This window comes from Ciconia boyciana, chromosome 17 (assembly GCF_034638445.1).
Source record: "Ciconia boyciana chromosome 17, ASM3463844v1, whole genome shotgun sequence".
Lineage (NCBI taxonomy): Eukaryota > Metazoa > Chordata > Aves > Ciconiiformes > Ciconiidae > Ciconia > Ciconia boyciana.
Window position 1 is genome coordinate 12,038,505 of NC_132950.1, and position 23,720 is coordinate 12,062,224.

The 23,720-nt window shown below is 39.8% G+C and overlaps 2 protein-coding genes across 17 annotated transcripts in view; both read right to left on the minus strand.

The window, feature by feature from the left end:
* The window catches only part of NOS2 (nitric oxide synthase 2), a 41,403-nt gene extending 21,132 nt beyond the window's left edge, over nucleotides 1-20,271 (minus strand). Inside the window, exons 1-2 of one of the 4 annotated variants that reach the window (XM_072881962.1) lie at nucleotides 20,180-20,271; nucleotides 3,850-3,920 (exon numbers count right to left, since the gene is read on the minus strand). The gene's annotated coding sequence lies outside the window, so the exon portion shown is untranslated. Of the gene's footprint in view, nucleotides 1-3,849; nucleotides 3,921-6,682; nucleotides 6,809-20,179 lie in introns of those variants that run through there. The other 3 variants (XM_072881961.1, XM_072881965.1, XM_072881964.1) reach the window with 3 other exon arrangements.
* LYRM9 (LYR motif containing 9) overlaps nucleotides 20,195-23,720 on the minus strand; it is a 44,971-nt gene continuing 41,445 nt past the window's right edge. For 11 of the 13 annotated variants that reach the window (XM_072881979.1, XM_072881971.1, XM_072881973.1 and 8 more), the window contains one exon: nucleotides 23,335-23,442. In XM_072881979.1, the coding sequence (XP_072738080.1) occupies nucleotides 23,365-23,442 (78 nt within the window). In that variant the 3' untranslated portion in view covers nucleotides 23,335-23,364. Of the gene's footprint in view, nucleotides 20,283-21,588; nucleotides 22,677-23,334; nucleotides 23,443-23,720 lie in introns of those variants that run through there. The other 2 variants (XM_072881968.1, XM_072881967.1) reach the window with 2 other exon arrangements.

The window sequence follows — 23,720 nt, forward strand, 5'->3', positions numbered from 1 at the left end:
ATTTTATACCCCAGGACCATGTATGCAAAATAGCAGAGTAAGGCTACACACGGAGTGGACAAAAGGGGAATCCCAAACCATCCTGTATTTCTTTTGGAACTGGAGGGCACGTAGCTGACGTGCCGCTGCAGTATTGCATAATGTGTATGACAGGAGGGAAAGCAGTGACTAGTTCCTGATGTTATGAGCATCCCCTCCTTCCTGCACAGTGTGCTATAATCTTGATTTCTATATGTGTTCAGTGATAAGGACAGTGTATCACATGGAACAGTTTTTGCAACCTTGCAGGCACTGTTAAAATAAATTAAAAAAAATCCTGAAAGAACTCTTACAGAGTTTATCACTGGATGGCCATTCTCCTATACATTAAACTAGCAGCTGCAGAAAGAGAGTAAGCAACTTCAAGAGAAATTTTACAGAACCATAGAGCTTTAGGATATGGACCAGTAAAGCATTTAAACAGGTGATTATAACTAAGGACAAGTATTTTAAGTTTACCATAAATATATTACTTCCTGATTTTTTATCAAGCTTTAAAGGATCTTTCTCAACAGAGTATTTGTAGAATTTCTTCCTCTCCAGAGCTTCCTATTCTATCTGTTGCTGCCTGTGAGGTTTGTCCCTTTGTGCTTTTCCAACGTGCTAGAAAAACTGAAAGGAAACTGCAACTCCCTGAAGTATAAACTATTCACACCATGTTGTATGTGTGAATACCAGAAAGACAGCTGAATGATGAAGATGGGATTATTGAGCTGATTTTCAATTTTAGACAACATGCAGTCATTTACATATTACAAGATCAGGTTTCTGCCTGCTGTCTGAAAGCCGCAAGCAATCCCGGAGCCAACGGTGGCATGCAGTACAAAGTGCTGCTGGGCAACTGCAGACTCAGAAAGGCTGTGGTATGCCAAAACACTCTCAAGGATTTTGGCCCAAGTTACTTGTTCATTGATATTATGCATGACTATTTTAAGGAAACTGTTTAGAACTGTTTTCAGATTAAAGACAATTCTTTTATCTGCTGACTAATACAAGGTCAAAATCGTTACAATGACAACCAGAGAAACATTTACAGGTGCTGATCAAAGATCTACAGAAATAAGGCGTAAGGCTGCACAAGAAACAAGGAAACGCCCGTTCTCTTTTCAACTGTCACATTTTTACTGGACAAGCTTGGGCAAGGCATCTTCTTTTTTCTGTCTTGCTTCTCTATTTAAAAATGAATATGAAGTGCTTGTGTAAAGCACTTGAGAGGTAAACCAAGTTATGTGTACATGTGTTCATGCATGAATACACCTGTATATATCCCATCCAGTGTTGCTAGAGATGAATCCTTGAAAAATAGATCTGAGTTTTCTGTAGTTTGAGCATTCATCTGCTTGACTGTATCAAGCCCATGCTTCTTTGCATTCACTGCTCATGAATGTTCACACTCAGATTTTTTTTTTTACGTGATGCCCTTCCTCTCACCTGAATTATCACTTGACATCCCTTTGTTTAAAATATTCCAGACATCTAATCAGCAGGCAGAAAGAATGTGTGAGCTGTGTGACCCAATGCCATGCCACAAATTTCTACCTTGCTTCTGATCCATGACAGCTCTTCCCAAACCATACAGACAGTTCTAATTGCTTGAGTGTGAATACAACTCAATATATCTCAAGGGTCAAATTAAAGGTGCTTGAACCAAAAGAAAACTTCAGAGTTCAAAGAACAAGGTTACTCTCTTCTTTGCAATTGCTGTTTTGCCAGGGTTTAAAAATTCTATTTGCATCCTTCCCTTCCTTATTGAATCTGACCTCTCTTTTCTACAGAACACGAGGAATCTTAACGTCTATTACTGTAAAAAAGAACATATCTTAGTAGAAATTTAAGTGAATTCAATTATGTCCAATGGTTTCTAAGCTTTTATTATTCAGCCTCCTTATTTCCCTGTGCTTGGAGACTGCTGAAATCAAGGAAAGGCTATGTAGGGATTGGATATGAAAAATCAGATCTGGAATGACCAGAGGAGGAGAAACATCTTCTTTCCTCATGAGAATTGTTTAAAGGATTGGCCGAGGTGCAGCCATTCAGGGAACTGCTTAATCACTCCAGTTTTTCAAACAGACCTGCCCTTTTACTCACCAAAATCAATAATAAAACTCCCTCTGTATAACAAGAACAAGAGACCACCATTCATTTCTTAGGTGGAGTCGGAGATTAACTAAAACAAGCTCACTGTGCACTCGTCCTACAAATATTCTACACTGCTTGGAAAGTTCCTCCCTCAGAAACCCAATTCCACACATATTTCCTGTTTTTGCACAGCCAATTCTGCCTCTGCCGTATGAAAATGCAAGAACTAGTTGCCTTTCTTGCCTTAACTTTGATGAAAGAGGTGCCCTTTCAGAGCTGAATGTTTGACCTATTCAATGGCATTCTGACCACGCTGTCATTTTGAGTTAAATTTTGTTTTGTTTCTGTAGCCTCAACATAAGCTTTCTGCAATTTCATTCAAATCAAGTCACATTCTTTGTCTGACTGCAATATTCTGCATCATCTCAAGAAGTTATATTCTTAAAAACATTTAAAAAACAAGCTCTGTTTGTAAGGTTGCTCCTCTGACATCAGGACACCTTGAGTCTCCAAAGAACTATTACATTGAGGCAAAGCTGATGATAACAAGGGCTGGTTTTCCTAAATTCATGTAACCCTAAAGAGATGATGTTCAGCTGTCCCAACTTTTCATAAATTACTAGTGATTTTTTTCTAACTCCCTTTTCCTAACTAATCTAACTATTTTCTAACTATTTGAGATATCTCCATGATAACCTTTCAGAAATGTTGCATATGACATCACAAATTTGAAATATAACATTGCAGGCACCTAAAAACACTTGGCATCTTAGAATATTTGTTAAGACTTCACACGCTCCTCCTGTGATAAGGCTGAAGTACTCTACTTGCATTTACAAACTGATGGCTCTGTTCTTTATGCATGTCCTTTTCCTGAGGAAACGTACTCTGCTTCCTGCTTTACTCCATTTGATTAACTTCACCAGCTGAACAGGAAATTTGGCCCTTAGAGTACCAGTAACACATAATCATTAAAAAAGGATTGGAAAGGACCCCCACATGGCACCTGGTCCGTCTCCCTGCCCCATCAGCAAGATCAGCAGTAACTAAGATATTTTTGAACCACCAGAAGACAATTACAAGTCAGTATGAGGGGCAGGACTCATGGCAAAAAAGCTGCCTAGTAACCTAGGATGAAACACCAAAGAGTCAGACAACCACTCAAAATGGAGTCAGATCACAAAAGACCATTTATATCATGGAAACGGACTCATGCTTTTCAGTAAAATGCTTACTACCTCTTTCACACATGACCACTTTGTGGTACAACTAACGTGACTCATTTGGTCCATTAAGAACATTCATTCACTTTCGGTCCCTCTTCTAGGCTGAAGTGCTGTTTTCTCCACTAGCTATGAGACTTCATTCACATTTTCCAGCTTGCTATCATTTAACTAGAAGAGATTTAATTTCCTTGGCAACACTTTAGTGTGTATTACATACTTAAAAAGTTCTTTTAAGACAAGTATTGTCTCTTTGTGCTGTGTCCAATGCCTGGTACGATGGGGCAATGAGCCACAGGGAAGCCTCTCTGTACTTTTTCAACTTTACCAGTTTGCTACATTTAATTTAGAAGGTGAAAAAAAAGTAAAAATAATTCTAAGGGCACTTTCTTTCCTTATGACGTTCCACTCTCAAACACACAAAAAAAGCTGGTCCATGCAAGCCAACTCCCAGACACTGTATGTCTTAAAATGAAGATTTACACAATGAAACAATAGAGCTTCTCACCAATTCTTCCTGCCTTTATGCTCTGGAACCTCAATAGATTCACTGTTTTTATTGGAAGCTCCTGGTAGTTTCTGACAAAGAAAGATACAATTAATAACACCAATAACTACTGTTAAAAAAGGTGTTCCCAAATATCTCCTCATATTGACTACTGTTAATAATCTTTTACACTGGTTTGCTTTTTTGTTTCCCAAAGAACATTTGTTTAGTCTGAATAATTCCCTCAAACTTTGCAAGATGGCAAAACTGTTTCTTTGGTTTAGCATTTTGATTGCTTACTGTACCTTTAAGGATTTTAATGTATTTACCATTAACTGTTGCATCTTCTTCACTTGGCTTCTTCATTAGTTTGAAATGTTCTTTATAAAGTGGGGATAACAACTTTCTATCAAAAGCAAAATAGAAGACTCAGGCCTAGGCACTTTAAAATACACAAATACAAGTAGGATCCCAAATCTGCTGTCTGGACTCCTTTTTAGTTTCTGCAGATTTAAGGTATATTAAAAGCAGCAGTTTAGGGTGAAAAGCGTAATGTTTCCTTTACCATCTCCTGATCTAGGCAGTGTAAGATTGCATGTCAAATGATGACAGGGCAGAGTGGAAAATTTCACGATGTGAACATCTGAGTGTGAAAATGAAAGTTAAGGATAGGGTTACATTTACAGTGCTGTGCCAGTAAACCCATCCCTTCCTGTCTGCCAGTTGTAAGACTTAGGCCAAATTCAGAAATGCAGTAATAACAAAATCCCCTTATCAGCCACCCTTTTCAAAATTCCCATGTGTGCGTATTACAAACATCGACAAGGAAGTGAAGGAGGGGCAGAGCAATGAGACAACCAATAACCAGATTTCTTTGTGCCTGAGTGCACGTCGTCTCAAGCAGAAGCGACTTCTGAAACGTACTGACTCCCTCGCGGGATCCTCAGCCACAGCTGCAGCAGTAAAGGCTAGCTACTAGCAGATTAAAGCAAAAATTAAAATAGCAATTGGCAGTTGACTGGGCATAAAAACCTGTGTGTGGCTGTCTGCTGGGCTGTGTGCCCTACAGTCCTTGACATAATTTCATTATATTTAGCCTATTGAAGATGTCACTGTCTGGAGCATAAGGAAAAGCTGGCACGTGGATAGGGAAAATGTATAGAACAGGGTCTGTTATCTCTGGTCCTGCAATACATACTTGTCACAGCTGAATGTAAAGAAAGATGGCATTAAGATTACCATGTGCAAAAAGATTTTTATGCTTGAGAAATAACAGTGAACTACAGAATTGCAAATGTGTTCTCATTTCGTAAAAGCATGGTCCGAGGCAGAAACTCCAATTTACGTAACAGAGCACTGGTTGATGTCAGCAGGATTCAGAAGTTCCAATCAAGGTCAGATAATACAAGAGATTTAAATACTGGTTTTCAAAAAACAATCCATAAATTTCTGCGCTGAAATGAAGAACAGAATATTGAAGTGTAAAAGTAACTTAAGTTCTGAAAGTTAAAAATACCTTAATCAAAAGGGAACAGAAGCTAAAATTCAGCCTAACAAATAATGACTATTTTTATATGGTATAACTGCATTCTGCATTTCTGTGCTGGTTTTCATCTGAATACATTAAAATATTACTAAAACATATACAAAATTTTGATCTCACAGCACAGTCCCTAGCCACAATGTGAAGGAACATACAGCCTACAACATACATTGTTGTATTATTTCTCATGGGAATATGCTAGAAATATAATTAAAACAATGCACTTCCATAGAAACTGCTCCAACAACTGTGAAGTTGAATAGAGAGAGATACAGTTCCGGAGGTTGATTCAGCCACTCTATAAAATCCTTCAGTGGGGCTGTAAGTCTCTGTTATCATGGAGGGTGGATCACATTCTTCAGCTTATCAGGACTTGAAAACTTACCTGCAATTCACACCAAACAAATGTTTAAAGTCAGTCTGGGCAATGACGAGGGCTCTTAATCCAGTGTTCCACCACTGGTTTCAGAAACGTGGGGGGTTTGTTTCTTACCTTTTACAAAACTTTCTCCTAAATGACTGATTTCACATGTTTACATTAGACTTAACATAATTACAAAATACAGTCCATACTTTGCACGACATATGAACAGACTCTTTCTTCAGAGTTTAATGAGCTCTGAAAAAGGTTATTATTAAGTCTGTTTCAAAGTCCACCAAAATCCCCAGAGCCTGAAGTTTGCACGTAATGCAGTCTATTTCTGCCATATTCTGTTTTGGAAGCACATAGGCATAATATTAAAATAATGAAAATCACATTTTTGCTTAATACCAAAATATGTAATATACACTCAGGATAAGCTTAGATGCAAACAGAAGCAACAGTGCTCCATTCTGGATTAAGGAAATAGGAAGTTAAATAATTAGAAAATTATTAATTATCTTATCCATATCAGGAAGTAATCAGAAAACACGCTTTCAAGTCCCTTGTTCTCTTCACGGCATGATCTTTCCATTATCATTCCCTTGGTTACTCTAGACTCACTGTGAGCATAGGCAATGACAATGTTCACAGCTATTTCTTTTTCTCTTTCTTTTTGGGACTGTGCTGAGGTCTTTACCTCTGGAGCTCTCACCAACTGGAAAGCATGTTTTCTCTGCTAAAACATCACTAATCCTCCTGTCTGCCTTTCCCACAAAACCTCTGATGTGTAGAACTGTAAAATTTTCCTTGTCCTCCTGTACTGAACCCAGAGACTATGTTTCTCATTCTTCTCAATTTCTCACCCTACTTATCTCCATATTTGAGTGCCTTCCTGACTGGTGTGTTAATACTGTGTGCTGCTGTGCACATTTTGAAAAGATACTGACCATCATTTCTTTGACTTGGGTCAACGGAAATCAGTCTTAGGCACAAGTTCAGACATTGGTTGAATTTCATTCCCAAAGCAAGTGTTTGCATTCACTGTTGTACTGCATCCCAGTCTGAAAATTCTGGCTCTGAAGAACATGGACCAATTCTGATATCCAGAGAAGGATGGACCATCATCCAGTTCTGTATTTACTCACTGAGGGACAATCATGAAGCTGAATTTGAAGGGAACAAAATCAGGAGAAAATAAGAGCATACTCATAAATCATTTTGTCTTCTGAAAGTGTACTGCCTCCTTATTTATGCCACTGAACCACATGCTCTCTTTATGAAGCAATTGTGAGACATTTTCCTTCCATAAAAAGTCTGTGATGTTGGTTGGCTGAAGAATGCTAAAATGAATTCACAAGACATTGCTAACTCATTATCAAAACAGAGGGCGCCCTCCTGCTGAACTCTTTACAGTGTTTGCAGCAATTGCAACTGCTGGAGCATTGAGAAAGAATCATTGGGCATCTTGGTCATTTGCTCAAAAAAATCTTAAAATGGCTCCACTAAATAGTCCACATCAAATAAAAAGAAACTATTTCAAGCTACCTGATCTGCGTATTTACCGTGTCTTTCTTTCTATCAAGTCATACTTCTACCCAAGGCTCTGGAATCTTTCTCTCCCTAATTGATTTCTTCTAAATGACCAGCAGGGAACTTATCTCAAAAACTGCCTAATATTTCTATGTCAATACTGTCCCAGCCTGCTTATCTATTTGGTAAGAAAAGGGATTAAATGCACAGGTAGATCAAGAAGGAAACAGCCACAGGAACATTTCCCGCATCTAGAGATGCTAAATCTCATTCTGCTGACCACATTACTAATCAGCCTTTTGTACCTACATTACTAATCAGCCTTTTGTACCTACCCTGACTGTAGCTTTGCACTATTGCTAAGCCCAGAAATAAGCCTTCTCTAGTGAAGCAATATTCTGGAAAACGTCAGATCTGGAAATAGCTGGTCTGAGACCAGCTCTGCACAGCCTCATTTTACAGTAGTTGACAATCCATCCTCGCAGATTGCCTGTGCAATGCAAAGCACTCCTTTTTGTAACCATGCATATTTCTTTGGGTCAACCTGGTTTGACAGACTTAAATTTATCAGAAGTGTTTTAAAAATTTCTTAGTTTTTTTGACAGTCTACCCCGAACCGTGATATAACCTCCACAAAAAGCCTGGTGAGAGAGACATTCATTATACAAGCATCTCAAATGTCAGTTGTATGACACCAAAAAAAAGAAAAAAAAATTAAGAAAAAACCCCTATCTGTCTACTACTTTCTGGAATAGAAGATTTTCTTTGATTCTCTGGGTCCAGATATATTTACCAATATTTACTACTACTAACAGCCAGTGTGAAAAAATTGATAGAAACTGGTATACTTGGGTTTGGAAAAGGAGATGGGGGTGTTTTATACAGCTTCTAAATTTAAATTTTTTAGTCCATGTGGAATCTGTCCTCTTTTCCTAATTAGAATTAGTAGTGAAGCCTTCTTGCCTCAGGCCCTCAGTAAATAAAAAGTGTTCCCTCCCACTACTACCTGCAACAGAAGGACACCTAGTTAATGAGTTCATTTCCCCTCACATCAGTCTCTCACCTGCTAAATACAGTACATGAGACCTCTCTGCCAGAAAGCAGAAATAATTTTCCATCCCTAACTACAAGATTTCTCTGTCCACTCCTTTGTTTTTGAAACATATGTTTCTGTTGAAACAATTTCAATAAAACTCACATGCTTATCTTTATTGCTGACCTGTAAGTCTCTAACTTTTCCTTTATACCAGCCTTTACCTACTCAGTTTTTTTTTCTGCATGCTCAAGCATCAAACTCTGGCCAGCATGGCTTAGCCTATACAAAATCATAATAAGTTCAGCTGCTTTCCATTGTTTCCTGGATGGAGACAGGTGTTTTCTCAGCCAATTTTATGGCTCTGCTTTATCTTTATGAGCCTTTTTACTGCTGAAGTTGTTTATAATGACTTATTGTAAAGCACTACAGTTAGGCCAGTCTTGCCTAAGCCTACACAACTTCAAATGTCTGTGAAAATTACATCACATTTTCAAAACTTCCGGTGAGAGTGAAATTACCTTCCCTCTGTTAGTGTTCGGAAAAGAGGCTAGTGCTAGAGGGTTTGTGGTAATGTGCTTACAACTCCTTTACTAGCAACTATCTACCTTCCCCTACCAAAAAAGACAATTTCCATAGCACATTCTTCAGCATCTTCACAGTATTTTTAGTCGGTTTTCATTGATTTTGAGATGCAAGTCCAGCTAAATACTTATACATTGAAACACAGACAATTTACCCCGTTAGCCTCTGTTGAGCATACCAGAAAGCAAGCTTCTGCTGATCTGCTGCCAGTTCCAATTCATGGAGTAAATCTGTGGACTAATTTCGGAAATTTTCTCTCTTATCACAAATCTTAAACACTTCAGTCTGAACGTATCTTCTCACTACATCTTCTATGTTTTTTTCATTTGTTTGTTGATCATCCGATGATTATATGAATCAGAGAAATCTTAACCCTAAATTGTCAGTCAGCAGGAGGGAAGCAGTCTTGAACTTGCAAACTCCTACTCAGGCAGTGCTGTTAAAACATGACGCTTACTTGTGTCCTTGATGCTTTGTCTCTTTGTTACATACAAAAGGTATGTTTTAGGAATATGTTCACACATACGCTGTCTAATTCTCCACCACAGAGTAAAACAACTGTTTCCTCATTTGGAACGGCCTAGCAAGCAAAACCAACATGTAGGTGAACTTTAGGCAGTTGCTGAAACATGGTACACTGAATAGTGCTGGGATTTATGGAATATGCCTCAAACAACTCCCATAACTGAAATGAAAGTCAGTAAGGAAACTTACATCATGCACAGGGTTATAGGAGAACGCAGGTTGGAAGGGACCTCAGCATTTCATCTAGTCCAACCTCCTGCTCAAAGCAGGGTCAGCTATGAGGTCACACCAGGTTGCTCAGGGCTTGATCCAGCCTGGTCTTGAAAACTTCCAAGGAAGGAGACTGCACAACATATCTGTGCAACCTACTCTACTGCTAGACTGTCCTCACGGGAAAAAGTTTCTCCTTATACCCAGTCTGGACTTCTCCTTTCAGCTTCTGCCCATTGCTTCTCATCTTCTCACCATGCACCACTCCTGGCTCCATTTCCTTAATGTCACTGGAAGGCTGCAATTAGGTCTCCTGGGTCTTCTCCAGGCTGAACAAGCCTGGTTCCTTCAGCCTCTTCTCATGAGGCACGTGGCCCAGCCCTGGTCATCTCGGTGGCCCTCCACTGAACTTGCTCTTCTTGTATTGGAGGCCCAAACTAGACACCATATTCTAGAAGTAAAAGATTCTCCTGGTTTCGGCTGGGATAGGGTTAATTTTCTTCCTAGTAGCTGGTACAGTGCTGTGTTTTGGATTTAGCATGAGAATAATGTTGATAACACACTGATGTTTTAGTTGTTGCTAAGTAGTGCTTATACTAGTCAGGGACTTTTCAGCTTCCCATGCCCTGCCAGCAAGAAGCTGGGAGGGGACACAGCCAGGACAGCTGACCCAAGCTGGCCAAATGGCTATTCCATACCATATGACATCACGCTCAGTATAGAGACTGGGGAGAGTTGGCCAGGGGGTGGCAACCACTGCTTGGAGACTGGCTGGGCGTTGGTCAGCAGGTGGTGAGCAATTACATTGTGCATCACTGATTTTGTATATTCTTTTATCATTATTATTATTTTCCCTTCCTTTTCTGCCCTATTAAATTGTCTTTATCTCAACCCCTGAATTTTACTTTTTTCTCCCCAATTCTCTCCCCCATCCCACTGAAGGGGGAAGTGAGCGAACGGCTGTGTGGTGCTTAGCTGCCTGCCAGGTTAAACCACAACAAAGATGCAGATATTCTAATCACGCTGCTTTTCCTACCTCACTCTCTTTCTGTAGGAATTCCAGGCCAGGGACATACTATTTAGCTTATTTTTCATTTGGCGAGCAAACATACTGCTTATTTATACAATTCTTGACCACACTGACAGAGAGTATAGTCTTTGAAGCTGCATTTGGAAGGGGAAACATCACTTGGGAGTTTGAAAAGTCCCTTATTAAAAATAAAAAATAGCGATGTGGAAAAGTGTGTGTTCATATATAGTAAGGTCAGATTCTAGAAAGTGATGGATGGCTTTATGAAGTCACAGGGTTTAATCTATAATAAGCAGTCCCAGTACAAACACCAAAGGCTTGTTACAGACTAATGAGCAGGTGCTACTATTATCCATAACAATTTTTGTCTTGATTCCCAATAGGTTAAGATGCAAAATAATCACTTCATGCAGTCTAAATGCTTCATCTAGCTACCGCAGTACAGAGGTATTTGGACCACAGCCACCAAAGCAAAAGAAGCTGATGCAGACTGTGTACTTCACTGTTAAGTGACAGAAATGGTATGATTTTTGGTCAAAAGCATGTTCTTGCCTCATCTTGTTTTTATGATGATTAGTTTTGGCTTAGTCATCTGAAACCTGGCAGAAGGGAATATAAAGGGGAATTTTCTGTGAATTTACAACACTGGAAGGTTAAAGCAGCTCAAGATAGCTCTCTGACCAGCACAGACTGAAAACCACTATGTTATTTCCTTCTCTCTTCTCCTGTACCAGCTTCTAAGACTTAATTACAATCTGAGAATTCTCCAAAAGAACACATTGTTCATCCTCCTAGTAGGGCTTTCAAGGATCAATATTTCCTGGATTTCCATGAAGTGTCAAAACCCCCACCCAACATAACACTTCTGATGCTGATTTCCTCCCACATTTCTGCTTTTGAAATCCCATTTCTTTTCAATGGAAGAGCAAATCTGCATGTATGAAAGATGACTGGCATCCTGAAATGACTTCCCAGTGATGAGAGATAAATCCTCACAGTTAACAATGTCTCGATCTGGTAGAATGACCATACAAGGAAAGATGACTTCTCAAGTACATAATGATATACCCACAGTTTCTACCCACACAATATCCGATAGCTCTGGATAAGGAACTAAGAAATGATAGCTCATGGATGTTTTTGGCAGGTTTCTGTAATAAGTTCCTCATCTCAGATCAGTTCCTACCCAGTTAGATGATCATTTTGCAAAAAAACACACCACCCTATCTCTGATTAATTAGCAGAAGTGAACGCACCATGGAGAATAACTGATCGTTTTCATCAGAGAGGTATTCCAGGTCAGTGCTGATATACACAAATGAGCACAGTATAAAGTAATGATCAGCAATCCATCCACTAATTTTTAAATAGACTGCAGGTTTTAATATTGGTGAAGTTGAAAACGAGAAAAAGGGAATGTAGTTCTTCAGCACAGAAGACAGCAGCATGACTTTTAATGTTTACTTTTCCAAAAGAGTATATGAGCCAGGGAAATGAAAGCAACTAATTAGTGGTCAAAGAAACTTCAGAATCCTCTTTATGCCTTCCCCTTATTTAGCAGTTGTAAATAGGAGTAATGCTTTTGCTTCCAGTCTCCAAGCTGACTTGCTGAAGGCCAATACATCCTCAACATCAGACCCACCTCTTGAATGGACCTACCATTTGGACCACTGCAGAGACTATGGTTTGTAAAACGGGATAAACAAAACTGTCTCACTTTTAATTCTGGTAAACATGATTAAGCATGGTTTCTCTAAGTATTCAAGGTAGTGAAATATTGCGTAAGATGGTGAATGCTCACTGACATACACAGGAGTCTTTCCCTTTGATTTCAGTGGCTTTGCCTCAGAACCCATGAACAGCACGAAAAGTAGACATCCTGATAAGCAATTATCTAGAATGCCTTTGTTCTTATAGACCAAGACAGAATTTGACAGAGGACAAAGGCAAGATTTATATCTCCCAGCTTTTCTTTTAACAGACAGTCCCTATGAATTCCAGAGGTTCTTAGAGCGTTAGAGAGTTCTACAGAGCAAAGTTACATAATTATGATCTGTGATTTCTTTCAGATACTTATAAAATTGAAAACACGTTCTAAATAGTAAATAAAAAAAAATCCCACACACATATAGTACAATAACGTCAGACGATTACAGGTTCAGTATGGTACCCAGTCTGTTCCTTTCAAAGCGTCTTTGTTAGATGAAAGAGTTTACGGTTCTGTTCCTCTCTCAACCAGACATGGATTTCATTCAAGTCACTCATATTGCGTACTTTCTTTGAATTATTACATTAGCTATAAAACCTGCACCTTTGCTTACGAACTAACTTTGAGGATAAGAAACAAGTTATAGAAGGCAGGGATTAGCTCTCCATCTCTTAAGTTTCATAATACACACTGGATGCCTTTTCACTGCATTTCATCAATTAGAAATTACCAGACTTGGTATAGTGTAACTATGAAATCCTATAGGCTGTATTACGTCAGTTGGGAGCAGAATTTGTAGATCTCTATATTTTTAAACTGTGCTTCTGAAATAATTGCAAAATGATCATTACTATCTTAGTACCTTCCTAATTCAGAGTCATGCTAGTAGGGGAATAACCATTTTACTGCTACTTGCCAACAGAGTCCCGACCAGTCAGAGGGGTGCTCCGAGCACTGAAATCACCAGTCTAAAGGAAGATGGTGAACACAACAGTGGGAGTGGGAGCAAATGAGTATGTGAGATAATCAGGTATGTTAAGAGCTCTCATTGGTTCTTAAAACTACCCCAGTATTGAGATCCACTATAAGTTGTTTACTCGTCTTGCCCATGACAACCCAATTGTTAATTGCAGTTACAAGTATGCATCACTATGTAGATGGTGAACCACAGACCCTTCCATGTAATCCAAACAGACAAGACAGAATATGAAATAGGAGTCCAGAGAAGTGATCTTATTCTCCTGAGGTTATATGGCACCACAGTGAAATATGCAAGACTATCACCAAGTATAATTTTTAAGGTCTCCCAAGTTAAGTACCTAAAAAGTAATCCGATAATTACTTTTTAAAATCTTGGCCATAAAGCTGCAACCTACTCTGTGAGATACTTCCAAGCTAAGAGAGGACAAACTCTACAGAGCAGGTAGAGAAGTCTCCTAGGCTCAACAGATGTCTGCATTCTGTAAACTGCTGTTGAACACACCATTTTGTGACCTCTAAAAAGAGGAGGAAAAAACAGAAAATAAAAGAGAAAGCAGCCCTTGCTGCTTGAAAGAGAAAGTTGCACAACTGTGGAAAACTAAAGACTCTATTTTTAGGCATGAAAAATCAGTCCTCAGATTGATGAGTATCAGGGAGGTGTCTCTACCAAATACAGCCTTTGCCTGTGTCCGTCATCATGATGTAATATTTTCCAGACTACTAACTTCTGTTGGACATTTGTTTTGAAACACACTGTTTTCCTTGTTCCCTGTTTCATACCATCTGAGATACAGCTGACTTTGTGGGTGAAATAACTACTGAGAAAATGAAAGTAAGACTGAGAAAAATCCCAGATCCTGTGTGATGTTACCTAATGCAGAACATGAGTCAACCTAATCGGTTGCAAGAATTTATTGTCAATTTTCTTTTAAAATCCATTCTGTAGAACAGCACAAAATATTAATCAAAACACCATAATTTTTAAACTTCTTTCAAGAAGGATACCAAAGACGGTGCAAAAAATAAGCTGTAATAATAAAAGGATATAAAGTGCACTAGTTTTTAAACAGATGAAGCTGAACCCCAGGCAGAAGGAAGCACACAGGTAATGAGGCAGTTCAATCTAATGTTGTGGGGCAGCAGCTGAAAGACAATATTTTATGAGACAGTGAAACACCCAAAGCTGTCTCAGAAGTTACTGATTAAAAAAAATCAAGTTCATAATTTTCAAAACAGCTTAATGCAGAATATGAAGGCAGAGTGTTCTGGGGGACAAGGCACCCAGGTTGATAGTTACAGAATAGGGGCATTAACTTCTTAGGCCTCTCAGTTCATAGGTAGGGACAATAAATAGCAGTTCCAGGACTGTCCTCTTCATAATCTACTGGCTTAAGTGTGCAATGTCAGGGACCTCTCTGACCAATGACAAATACAAACATCATTAAGCTCTTAGCTGCAAGTGACAGATACCTCCATCTGCTTCTAAACTTTTAAAAACTATTTTAAATATCAAACACAATTATGAGGAAAACAGAAAATATTCTTCAAAGAACAGGGTTTTTTTTAAAAGTCAGTGTGTCTGCCCTGATTAATCACAAGCTGAAAGGAGTACTTGACGACTACTTTATACTTCAGTTAACACTATTTCATAAAACCTGGCTTGACAGAAGTACAAGATAAATTAATCAAATAATACAAGAGTTGAAAGATGTGCCAGCTGGCTCGTGCTCAAGAAATACACTGCCTCTGAACAGTAGGAAAGGCTGCAGTATAAAGCAACTGACCAAATGGGCAGCGCAGTACAGCATCAAGCCATTTTCATGTGTTACTGACTTGCTTTAGAACACAGTTCTTGCAAAGAGACTACTCACACATTTCAAATAAACATATGCTATTTTGGATGATGCTGACGGACACTACATTGTGGAGCATAAAGCTCCAAAGATTCGTTCTTACACTTTAAGGTCAAGGACTCTCATAATGAATGAATATTATGACATTGAACATCTTAAGACTCACAGCCACTGTGCTGCCTGTTTGGTTTGCATCTTGTCAGAGCTTTATATGAAGGCACAATTTGTAATGCCATGTTAAAAGCTATTCACAAATAAGAAGCTGTTTCCCTTAAGAAAAGATCACAGTGACTATTATTTGTTTCTCTCAGAAACAGTGTGTGTACTTGTTCTTTATAGTATTGCAGCAAAGATCATAGGATCATAGAATGCTTTGGATCAGAAGGGACCTTTACAGGTCATCTAGTCCAAGCCCCCTGCAAGAGCAGGGACAGCTTTAACCAGATCAGGTTGCTCAGAGCCCCGTCCAACCTGACCTTGAATGTTGCCAGGGATGGGGCCTCCACCACCTCTCTGGGCAACCTGGGCCAGTGCCTCACCACCCTCATTGTAAAAAATTTCTTTCTGAAATCCAGTCTAAATCTGCCCTCCCTTCGTTTAAAACCATTGCTCCTTGTCCTGTCACAACAGGCTTTGCTAAAAAGTCTGTCCCCGTCTTTCCTATAGGCCCCCTTTAAGTACTGGCAGGCTGCTATAAGGTCTCCCTGCAGCCTTCTCTTCTCCAGGCTGAACAACCCCAACTCTCTCAGCCTGTCCTCATAGGAGAGGTGCTCCAGCCCTTGCATCATTTTCGTGGCTCTCCTCTGGACCCTCTCCAACAGCTCCATGTCCTTTTTGCGCTGAGGACGCCAGAGCTGGACGCAGTACTGCAGGTGGGGTCTCACCAGAGCAGAGTAGAGGGGCAGGATCACCTCCCTCAACCTACTGGCCACGCTTCTTTTGATGTGGCCCAGGATACGGTTGGCCTTCTGGGCTGTGAGCGCACACTGTCAGCTCATGTCCAGCTTTTCATCCATCAGTGCCCCCAAGTCCTTTTTCCACAGGGCTGCTCTAGATCACATCATCCTCCAGCCTGTATTGAAACCGAGGATTGCCCCAACCCCAGCGTAGGACCCTGCACTTGGCCTTGTTGAACCTCAGGAGGTTCACAGAGGCCCATTTCTCCAGCTTGTCCAGGTCCCTCTGGATGGCATCCCATCCTTTTGGCATGCCAACCGTACTCAGCTTGGTGTCATCTACAAACTTGCTGAGGGTGCACTCGATCTCACTGTCAACGTCATTGAAAATATTGAAGAGCACTGGTCCCAGCACAAACCCCTGAGGGACACCACTTGTCACCAATCTCCATCTGGACGTTGAGCCGCTGACCACTACCCTCTGCATGTGACCATCCAACCAATTTCTTATCCACTGAACAGTCCATCAAATCCATATCTCTCCACTTTAGAGAAGGATGTTGTGGGGGAACTGTGTCAAAGGCTTTACAGAAGTCCAGATAGGTGACATCCATTGCTTTTCCCTTCTCCACTGATGTGGTAACTCCATCATAGAAAGCCACTAGGTTGGTCAGGCAGGACTTGCCCTTGGTAAAGCCGCGTTGGCTGTCTCGAATCACCTCCCTGTCCTCCATGCGTTTTAACATAGATTCTAGGAGGATCTGTTCCATGATCTTCCCAGGCACAGAGGTGAGGCTGACAGGTTGGTAGTTCCCAGGGTCCTCCTTTCTACCCTTTTTAAAAACGGGTGCAATGTTTCCCTTCTTCCAGTCACCAGGGACTTCACCTGACTGCCATGACTTTTCAAATATTATGGAAAGTGGCTTGGCAGCTACATCAGCCAATTCCCTCAGGACTCTGGGATGCATCTCATCAGGTCCCATAGACTTATATATGTTCAGGTTCCTCAGGTGGTCACGAACCTGATCTTCCCTTACAGTGGGAGGGGCTTTACCCCCTGGTCCCCAGTATGTTGTCCATTGACTCAGGAGGGGTGAGGAGAGCAGTTGCCAGAGAAGACTGAAGCAAAAAAGTTATTGAGTACCTCAGCCTTCTCCTTGTCTGTTGATATTAGGTCACCGTTCTTGTTCATCTGTGGAGGTAAGCTTTCTTTAACTTGCCTTTTCTGGCTGACATACCTGTAGAAGCTCTTGTTATTCTTTGCATCCCTTGCAAAGTTCAGCTCCAGCTATGCCTTGGTCTTCCTGACCCCATCCCTACACAAGCAGGCAGCATCCCTATACTCCTCCCAGGTTACCCATCCCTGCTTCCACTGCCCATGCAGTTCCCTCTTGCTCTTTAGTTTGACCAGCATGTCCCAGCTCAGCCAAGCTGGTCTCTTCCCTTCCTTGCCCAGTTTCCTACATCTGGGGACTGAGAGCTCTTACGCTTTATGGAAAGCATCCTTAAAGATCTGCCAGCTCTGTTCTGCTCCCCTGTCCCTGAGGACTGTTTCCCAGAGGTCCTACTGCCTAACTCCTTGAAGAGCTGGAAGTTTGCTTTCCTAAAATTTAGGGTCCTGACTATACTCCTCACCTGTCCCATATCCCTCAGGACTGTGAACTTCACCAATGCGTGATCACTGCAGCCTAGGCTGCCTCCAATCTTGACGTCACTGATGAGCTCACCTGCATTGGTGACCATCAGGTCCAGTATTGCATCCCCTTGGGTAGGGGTGTCTATTACCTGGGTTAATAAGTTATCCTCAATGCACTCCAGGAGTCTGCTGGATTGCCTACAGCTTGCCGTGCTACTTTTCCAGCAGATGTTGGGGTGGTTGAAGTCCCCCAGCAGGACAAGAGCTTGCAAGCATGAAGCCTGTCACAAGGAAGATCACTTCCTTATGACATCAGAAAATGAGCCAAACACCATCGAAGAATTGTTTTTGCTTGGCATCAAATTTCTAAGCTCATGTGTCTCTAAAGAAAAAGCAATGCCTGTGACATAATGAACCAAGTGAAAAAGTTTACAAAGTGCTAAATCTAAAAAAATTATTTAAAGAATATTTGATTATTAACAAATGGTGCCAAGCAAAGCCTGGCTTGGGATAGAAGTATTCTATTCAGCACCCACAGGGCTCAAATGACTTTCAGTGGCAAGAGTGAACTGAAATCAGTAACACCTCTGACATAAGAATGTGATCAGAAATAGATACATCTCTTTAACCATGTGAAGTGCAGAATACTATCCTGTATTTTAGATAAACCACAAATTTACAGTCTTTTCCATACCAAAACCTGATATCAACAAATTAAAAAAAATAGGAAAGACTTTCACTACATGGAAAGCTTCTACATGAGGCTCCAAGGCTGGTAATACCAAAAGTAGGCCCTTTAACATTTTTCTGTGGGCTTAAGAGCAAGAACCTATACACTAAAAAACCCACATCAACTAACCCACCAGTAAATTGCCATTGTTCCAGTCTTTCTAGACATCTCACTTCCAGCTGTATGCAACCTTTAAACAGTTAATTCCACTCAACTCCTCTAATTGTAGAGGAGTACTTAGGAGAAGTTATTGACCCAAGGTCTTACAGTAACCAGCTGCAAAACTGTTGTTTCCAGAATCTAGGTATTACACATATGTAAACACAATGAAAACCCTCAGGCTAATGAATGGGCAGGTATACTATTCCACACCAAAAGTGATGCTGGTAACCGAGTTCTTATTATAGGAGTACTTATCAGTGGGGCCAACAAAAACTGGGGCTTTGATATGACCTTCTGATGGGCCCTCATTCATTCAATTATTGCATACACCTGTCAACAGTCCATTACTTACCAGAACTGGCATGATATACAAGCACAGAAATGGGTTCCTCATTCCAGTAAAAAGGAACTAAACCCTCTCAGTAGACTAGGCTTGTCCCTTGTTACTGACATTATCCTTTGTTGCGTCAGCAGTTTAATGACACTGTAAGCTTTATTCTTTTAAAGTCTGCAATAGTAATTACAGTATACAACAGTCTCTTATCCCCTATTATTTCATTTGCACCCAGCATCTTTATTTTTAGAGATTCTGCATGACTGAAGATGGAAACACAGATGCACCGATGTATTTGGTGTTGATATTTTCTTTGCAACTGCCATCAGAGAATCACGGAGGAGACTGACCAATGAAGTGTTCCCATGAGCAGCAGGAATAGTTATGCCAGCAACTGTGTAAATCTTTCCAACAGCGGGCCCTGTTAGAGCCACTGGCAGCTAATCATTAGCACAGTGACATTAACACCAAATGAAGACATTGGTGGAACAGTTCTTCAGCCTCAGCAAGGCTGGGTGGCAGAGAGTTGCTCCAAGGTGATCCTGGATGCTAAAGAAGATAACTCAACTTACTGTATAAACTCTCAGGTCAAACAGGTTAGCGAGTGGTAAATTAGGGCAACTCCAGGATTAAATGACTTCTGAGTAAAGTTTCCTGGATAATAATTTTGTTCGAAAGTATTGAAGCTCTGCCTAAATCCCTTTTCAGAGTTCAGGTTCTCATCTACATCTGGGCTAATATAACATCTTTGCTCTCAAATTATTGCTGAAGAACAGAATTTGTATAATGTCTTGAAAACAAAAGCCTCTGCTATGCAGCTGAATGACTCTTCAGCCCAGTCATTAAAGAAATATGCCCATCTTAGACATTGGGGTTACTTTCACTATTACAAGGAAGTAAATAGTTGTTTGCATTGTGTCTCCCCACCACCAAGAAAATTTTTGTTCCCTAACAAAGTAAATAAAGTTATCTTCACATTATATTTCCATTCTATTAAAAGGTTTGTCATTTTGAAAACCAGATTATGTTTGTATAAAAAAAAAAATTACTCTGACATCTCATCATGCCCTACAACTGAATCACTACTGTCAAAATATTTAGTCATGGTGTTTCCTGCCTCAGCAACCATAATTCCCCCTCTGCACCCTACTAAGAACTGCATGCTCTACCACTTTCCAAAGACCAAAATTCACAGATCCTGGTCCTACCATATCAGTTACATCTATCATACCTTTGGTCTGATGTTCCCATATCTCAGCTGGCACCTCAGACATTTGGAGCTGCAGACATGCCATGGTTGCACCTTCCAGCTCCTTGGTGCTTTCTCTCTTGAACTATCCATAAATTAAATAACAGGCATATAAGAATGATTTAGACACATGCAATTATCCTATTTAGTAATTGAACAAAATATTAGGTCTCACACTACATCAAGCAAGACAATTAAAGCAATGGAGGGTTGTTGAGCACACTACACTTAAAGTTCAGGAAATTAGTATGTTTCCACACACTGTTAATCCTACTGAATCTTATTGTTTTCACTATTGCACAGATACAAAGCTCAGTGCATGTCCATACTACAGACCAAATATATACAGAAGAACTGGAGTACAGCATGGGTCATCTGTTTGCTGTTCTTGATTAAAAGTAGCACATTCGGATATCTTCTATCAAATCTACTTGAGCTTTTTTATTACAGTGTTTAGTTTCATACTGGATGTTCCTTGTCCACTGCCAGGGCTGAAGTTTTCTATGTTCTACCTTGCATCAAATTATTTTGAAAGTTTAAATCAGAACAGTTGCACTTTCAAAAAAAGTATTCAAGTAGAAAGACAGGTGGTTTTCCTCACATGAAAAAGAAAAACTTAAACCTACTTTGTTGAGAAACTATTATCTTCATGCTTTATTATCTGAAATTAAGCAGAAGGATGGCCCCACCATAATATCTGAGTATCTTGTGATGCACCTGTCAGAAAAGGATTTGAGGGAGAGAAAGAAGTGGGGTAGAGAGATAAGATGAGAGGGAACAGAATTAAGGAATATGTAGAACAAGAACAAAAGTTGAGGGTGTATAAGGTGATGTGAAAGATGCAGGACTAGAGAGAGGAACAATAGTGGTGATGGCAGAGGAAAGAATAACAGAGGGCAGGAATTCCTGAAGAGGAGGGTTTAGGGTTAGCAGAGACAAAGGACGTTTTTTGGTACAAGACTTTAGTGGTATAAGCGTTAACTTATGGCCCCCTTTTATTTTATAGCATTTGTCAAATTCTTTGACTAGTTTGAGCTAGGATTTTCTTTGTTTCTTTCCTGGCTGAATGAAAAAAATAAGTCTGTAGCCTAAAAGAAATCTGCCTCAGCACTTGAGTTCTGTTTTGGCAGGTGAGGAAGCTCAACGATTTGGAAACAGTAAAAACAAACCCAACCCCAAAAACTCAGGACTTGGATGGGCATCGCAGCATGCACTGCCACCTGGAGGCAAAAAGTTCCAAGTACAGCTGAAAGCAAGGGTCTTGTTTCAACAGGAAACTCTTTTACCCTGAAATCAATTTTATTTAAGACAGCTAGTATTTCTATTGAGCTTTCCCTGATGAAAATCTATTAGGGCAGTGAAAAGACAGTCTTTTTAAAAAGGACATGGACTCCCATTTTTAAAGGACATTTATTATATGTTGGAAAAAGTTGTGAAGGCCTTTATATCTGTACAACATTGCACATTTCAGTGATTGTACCATTCAGCACACAACACCTGTCTGAATGGTGTCCGTTTTCATGAGAGCTTAGAGATTAGGGTGACAGGCACTTATCTTTAAATAAGAAAAGACAACCATTAGTTCAAGTGCAAGCCTACAGAGTAGAATGAAGATATACCTGTAGCATGGACAGACAAGTGGAAAATACTGTCGTTCAAGTTTCAGATGGGCTTAAAGTTTTTGTGGGTATGTAAGTTCTCCACTCAGTAGCCTATGCTTTTGTGTCTGCTACTAGATGAAAACCAGACCTGTGCTCCGGTCATACCTCTGCTTCACTCTGAAAACATACCTATGGTCCTGACAGAGGGTGATCTGACATAACAGACTACCCTACTTCAGAACGTTACACAACCTTAAATCCACTGTTATTGATCAGAACCACCTTGCCACCAAATAACCTAGGCAATAAGTGCATCAAACACTGCTATGCTACGGTGGATCGAGGCCTAACAGTATAATCTAGTCCACAGTCAACTAAAGAAAAATTTGCTCTGATCCTCAATGAGCATTTCTCAGGTTTGCAGGCTCCCAGTATAGACCTTTATGCTCAGATACTAGTTAAGTTCTTTCAGATAAGATGCTGTAATTCATCAGATATGAACGACAGACAGAGCATTAATTATTTGTTAATGACCTGTACTCCATTACATTTTTATTCTCTGTAAGTTTTCCTGAGAAGCTCTCTGTGTTACTCAAATCTTAGACAAGTTTGGGCTTTAAGCTAAAGTTTGTGGTTATTCAAGCTAATACTTTGAACCTAGACTGTGCCTTTTAATCTACAGACTCAAATAGCTTCAGAAATATTAATTTAGCTTCATGACATCCCAATGAGATATAAATTATTGTATTTGTATTATCTAAGAGAAAACTTGAGGCAATAACTGTAACATAGTACTGGGCTTGACTGCAAGTCCTCTAAGGATGTTTACCAATGACATTCTTGCCTTCATCATTCCTCTTCTACTTCTGTTTCTTATACTAAAAAAAGAAAAAAGAAAGAAAATTATTTATGGGAAGGAGTACATAACTAAAAGTAACAGTTCACACTGACAAGGATTTACAACCCTCTTCATGATCTACATAAAATTATCTCAGTTTCCTTTAAGTTAGATTGCAATTTGATAGGCTTTTCCTCTACAGTATGAAATAATGCTTCTTGGCAGGCACTGTGAATCTAATCCTCCTCTCGCATAGTTCAATTACAGTTTTCCAATGAAGCAGACTACAATCTCTGTAGCAGAATCAGAATGAGGGTTTTCATAATTGTAGGGAGAATAAAATCAGATTCAGGCACAGACAGTTATTTACTAGGCTGTAACTGCTCGGATTTGGCTACTGCTATAATTTTATAATCTATGACTAATCTGTGCTTGCTCCTGTAACAATTCTCATTTGGATTTCATGGGCTGGCAGAGAGGACTTAACAGTCATTTAGTAAATTAAATCACAGATATTTAGAGCAATCTGAACTTTTGACTTGTTTCACTATACTCTGAGAAATCCATGTTAACATATCATGCTCCCCAACCAGATTTAAATCCAAGGAAGCCCAGGTGACTCTCAGCTGCCTAATGGTAAACAATCTTTATTCTTTTATTTAAGAAACCAGTTTGAGTGGTATCTTTCAGTGCTGTGATAGTGAAGAGGCATACCTGCTGGTTGATAACTAGGGCACAAGTAAACCAATTACCACAATTTTGCCACTATGTTGTCTAACCCTGATTTGTGCAGCCACAGGCAAGATCTGAGGGGAAAAAAAAAATTCGTTCTGGGAGTTTATGTAAACTGACTAAGAGAGGATAGATTCCTGTTAGGAAAGCAGCTGATGTGTACCAACAAACTGTGGCTTGTAAAATATTGTAGTTTTTTCTCTATTATAGAGTTATACTAGCCACCACTGCTGAAATTTAATATAATTCTTCACAGAAACAAAGACTTACACAAAGATCAACTTAAAGCATCACTGGTTATAAAAAATACACTTAAGTTTATATCAACAAAGAAGAATTTTTAAACAAGAAC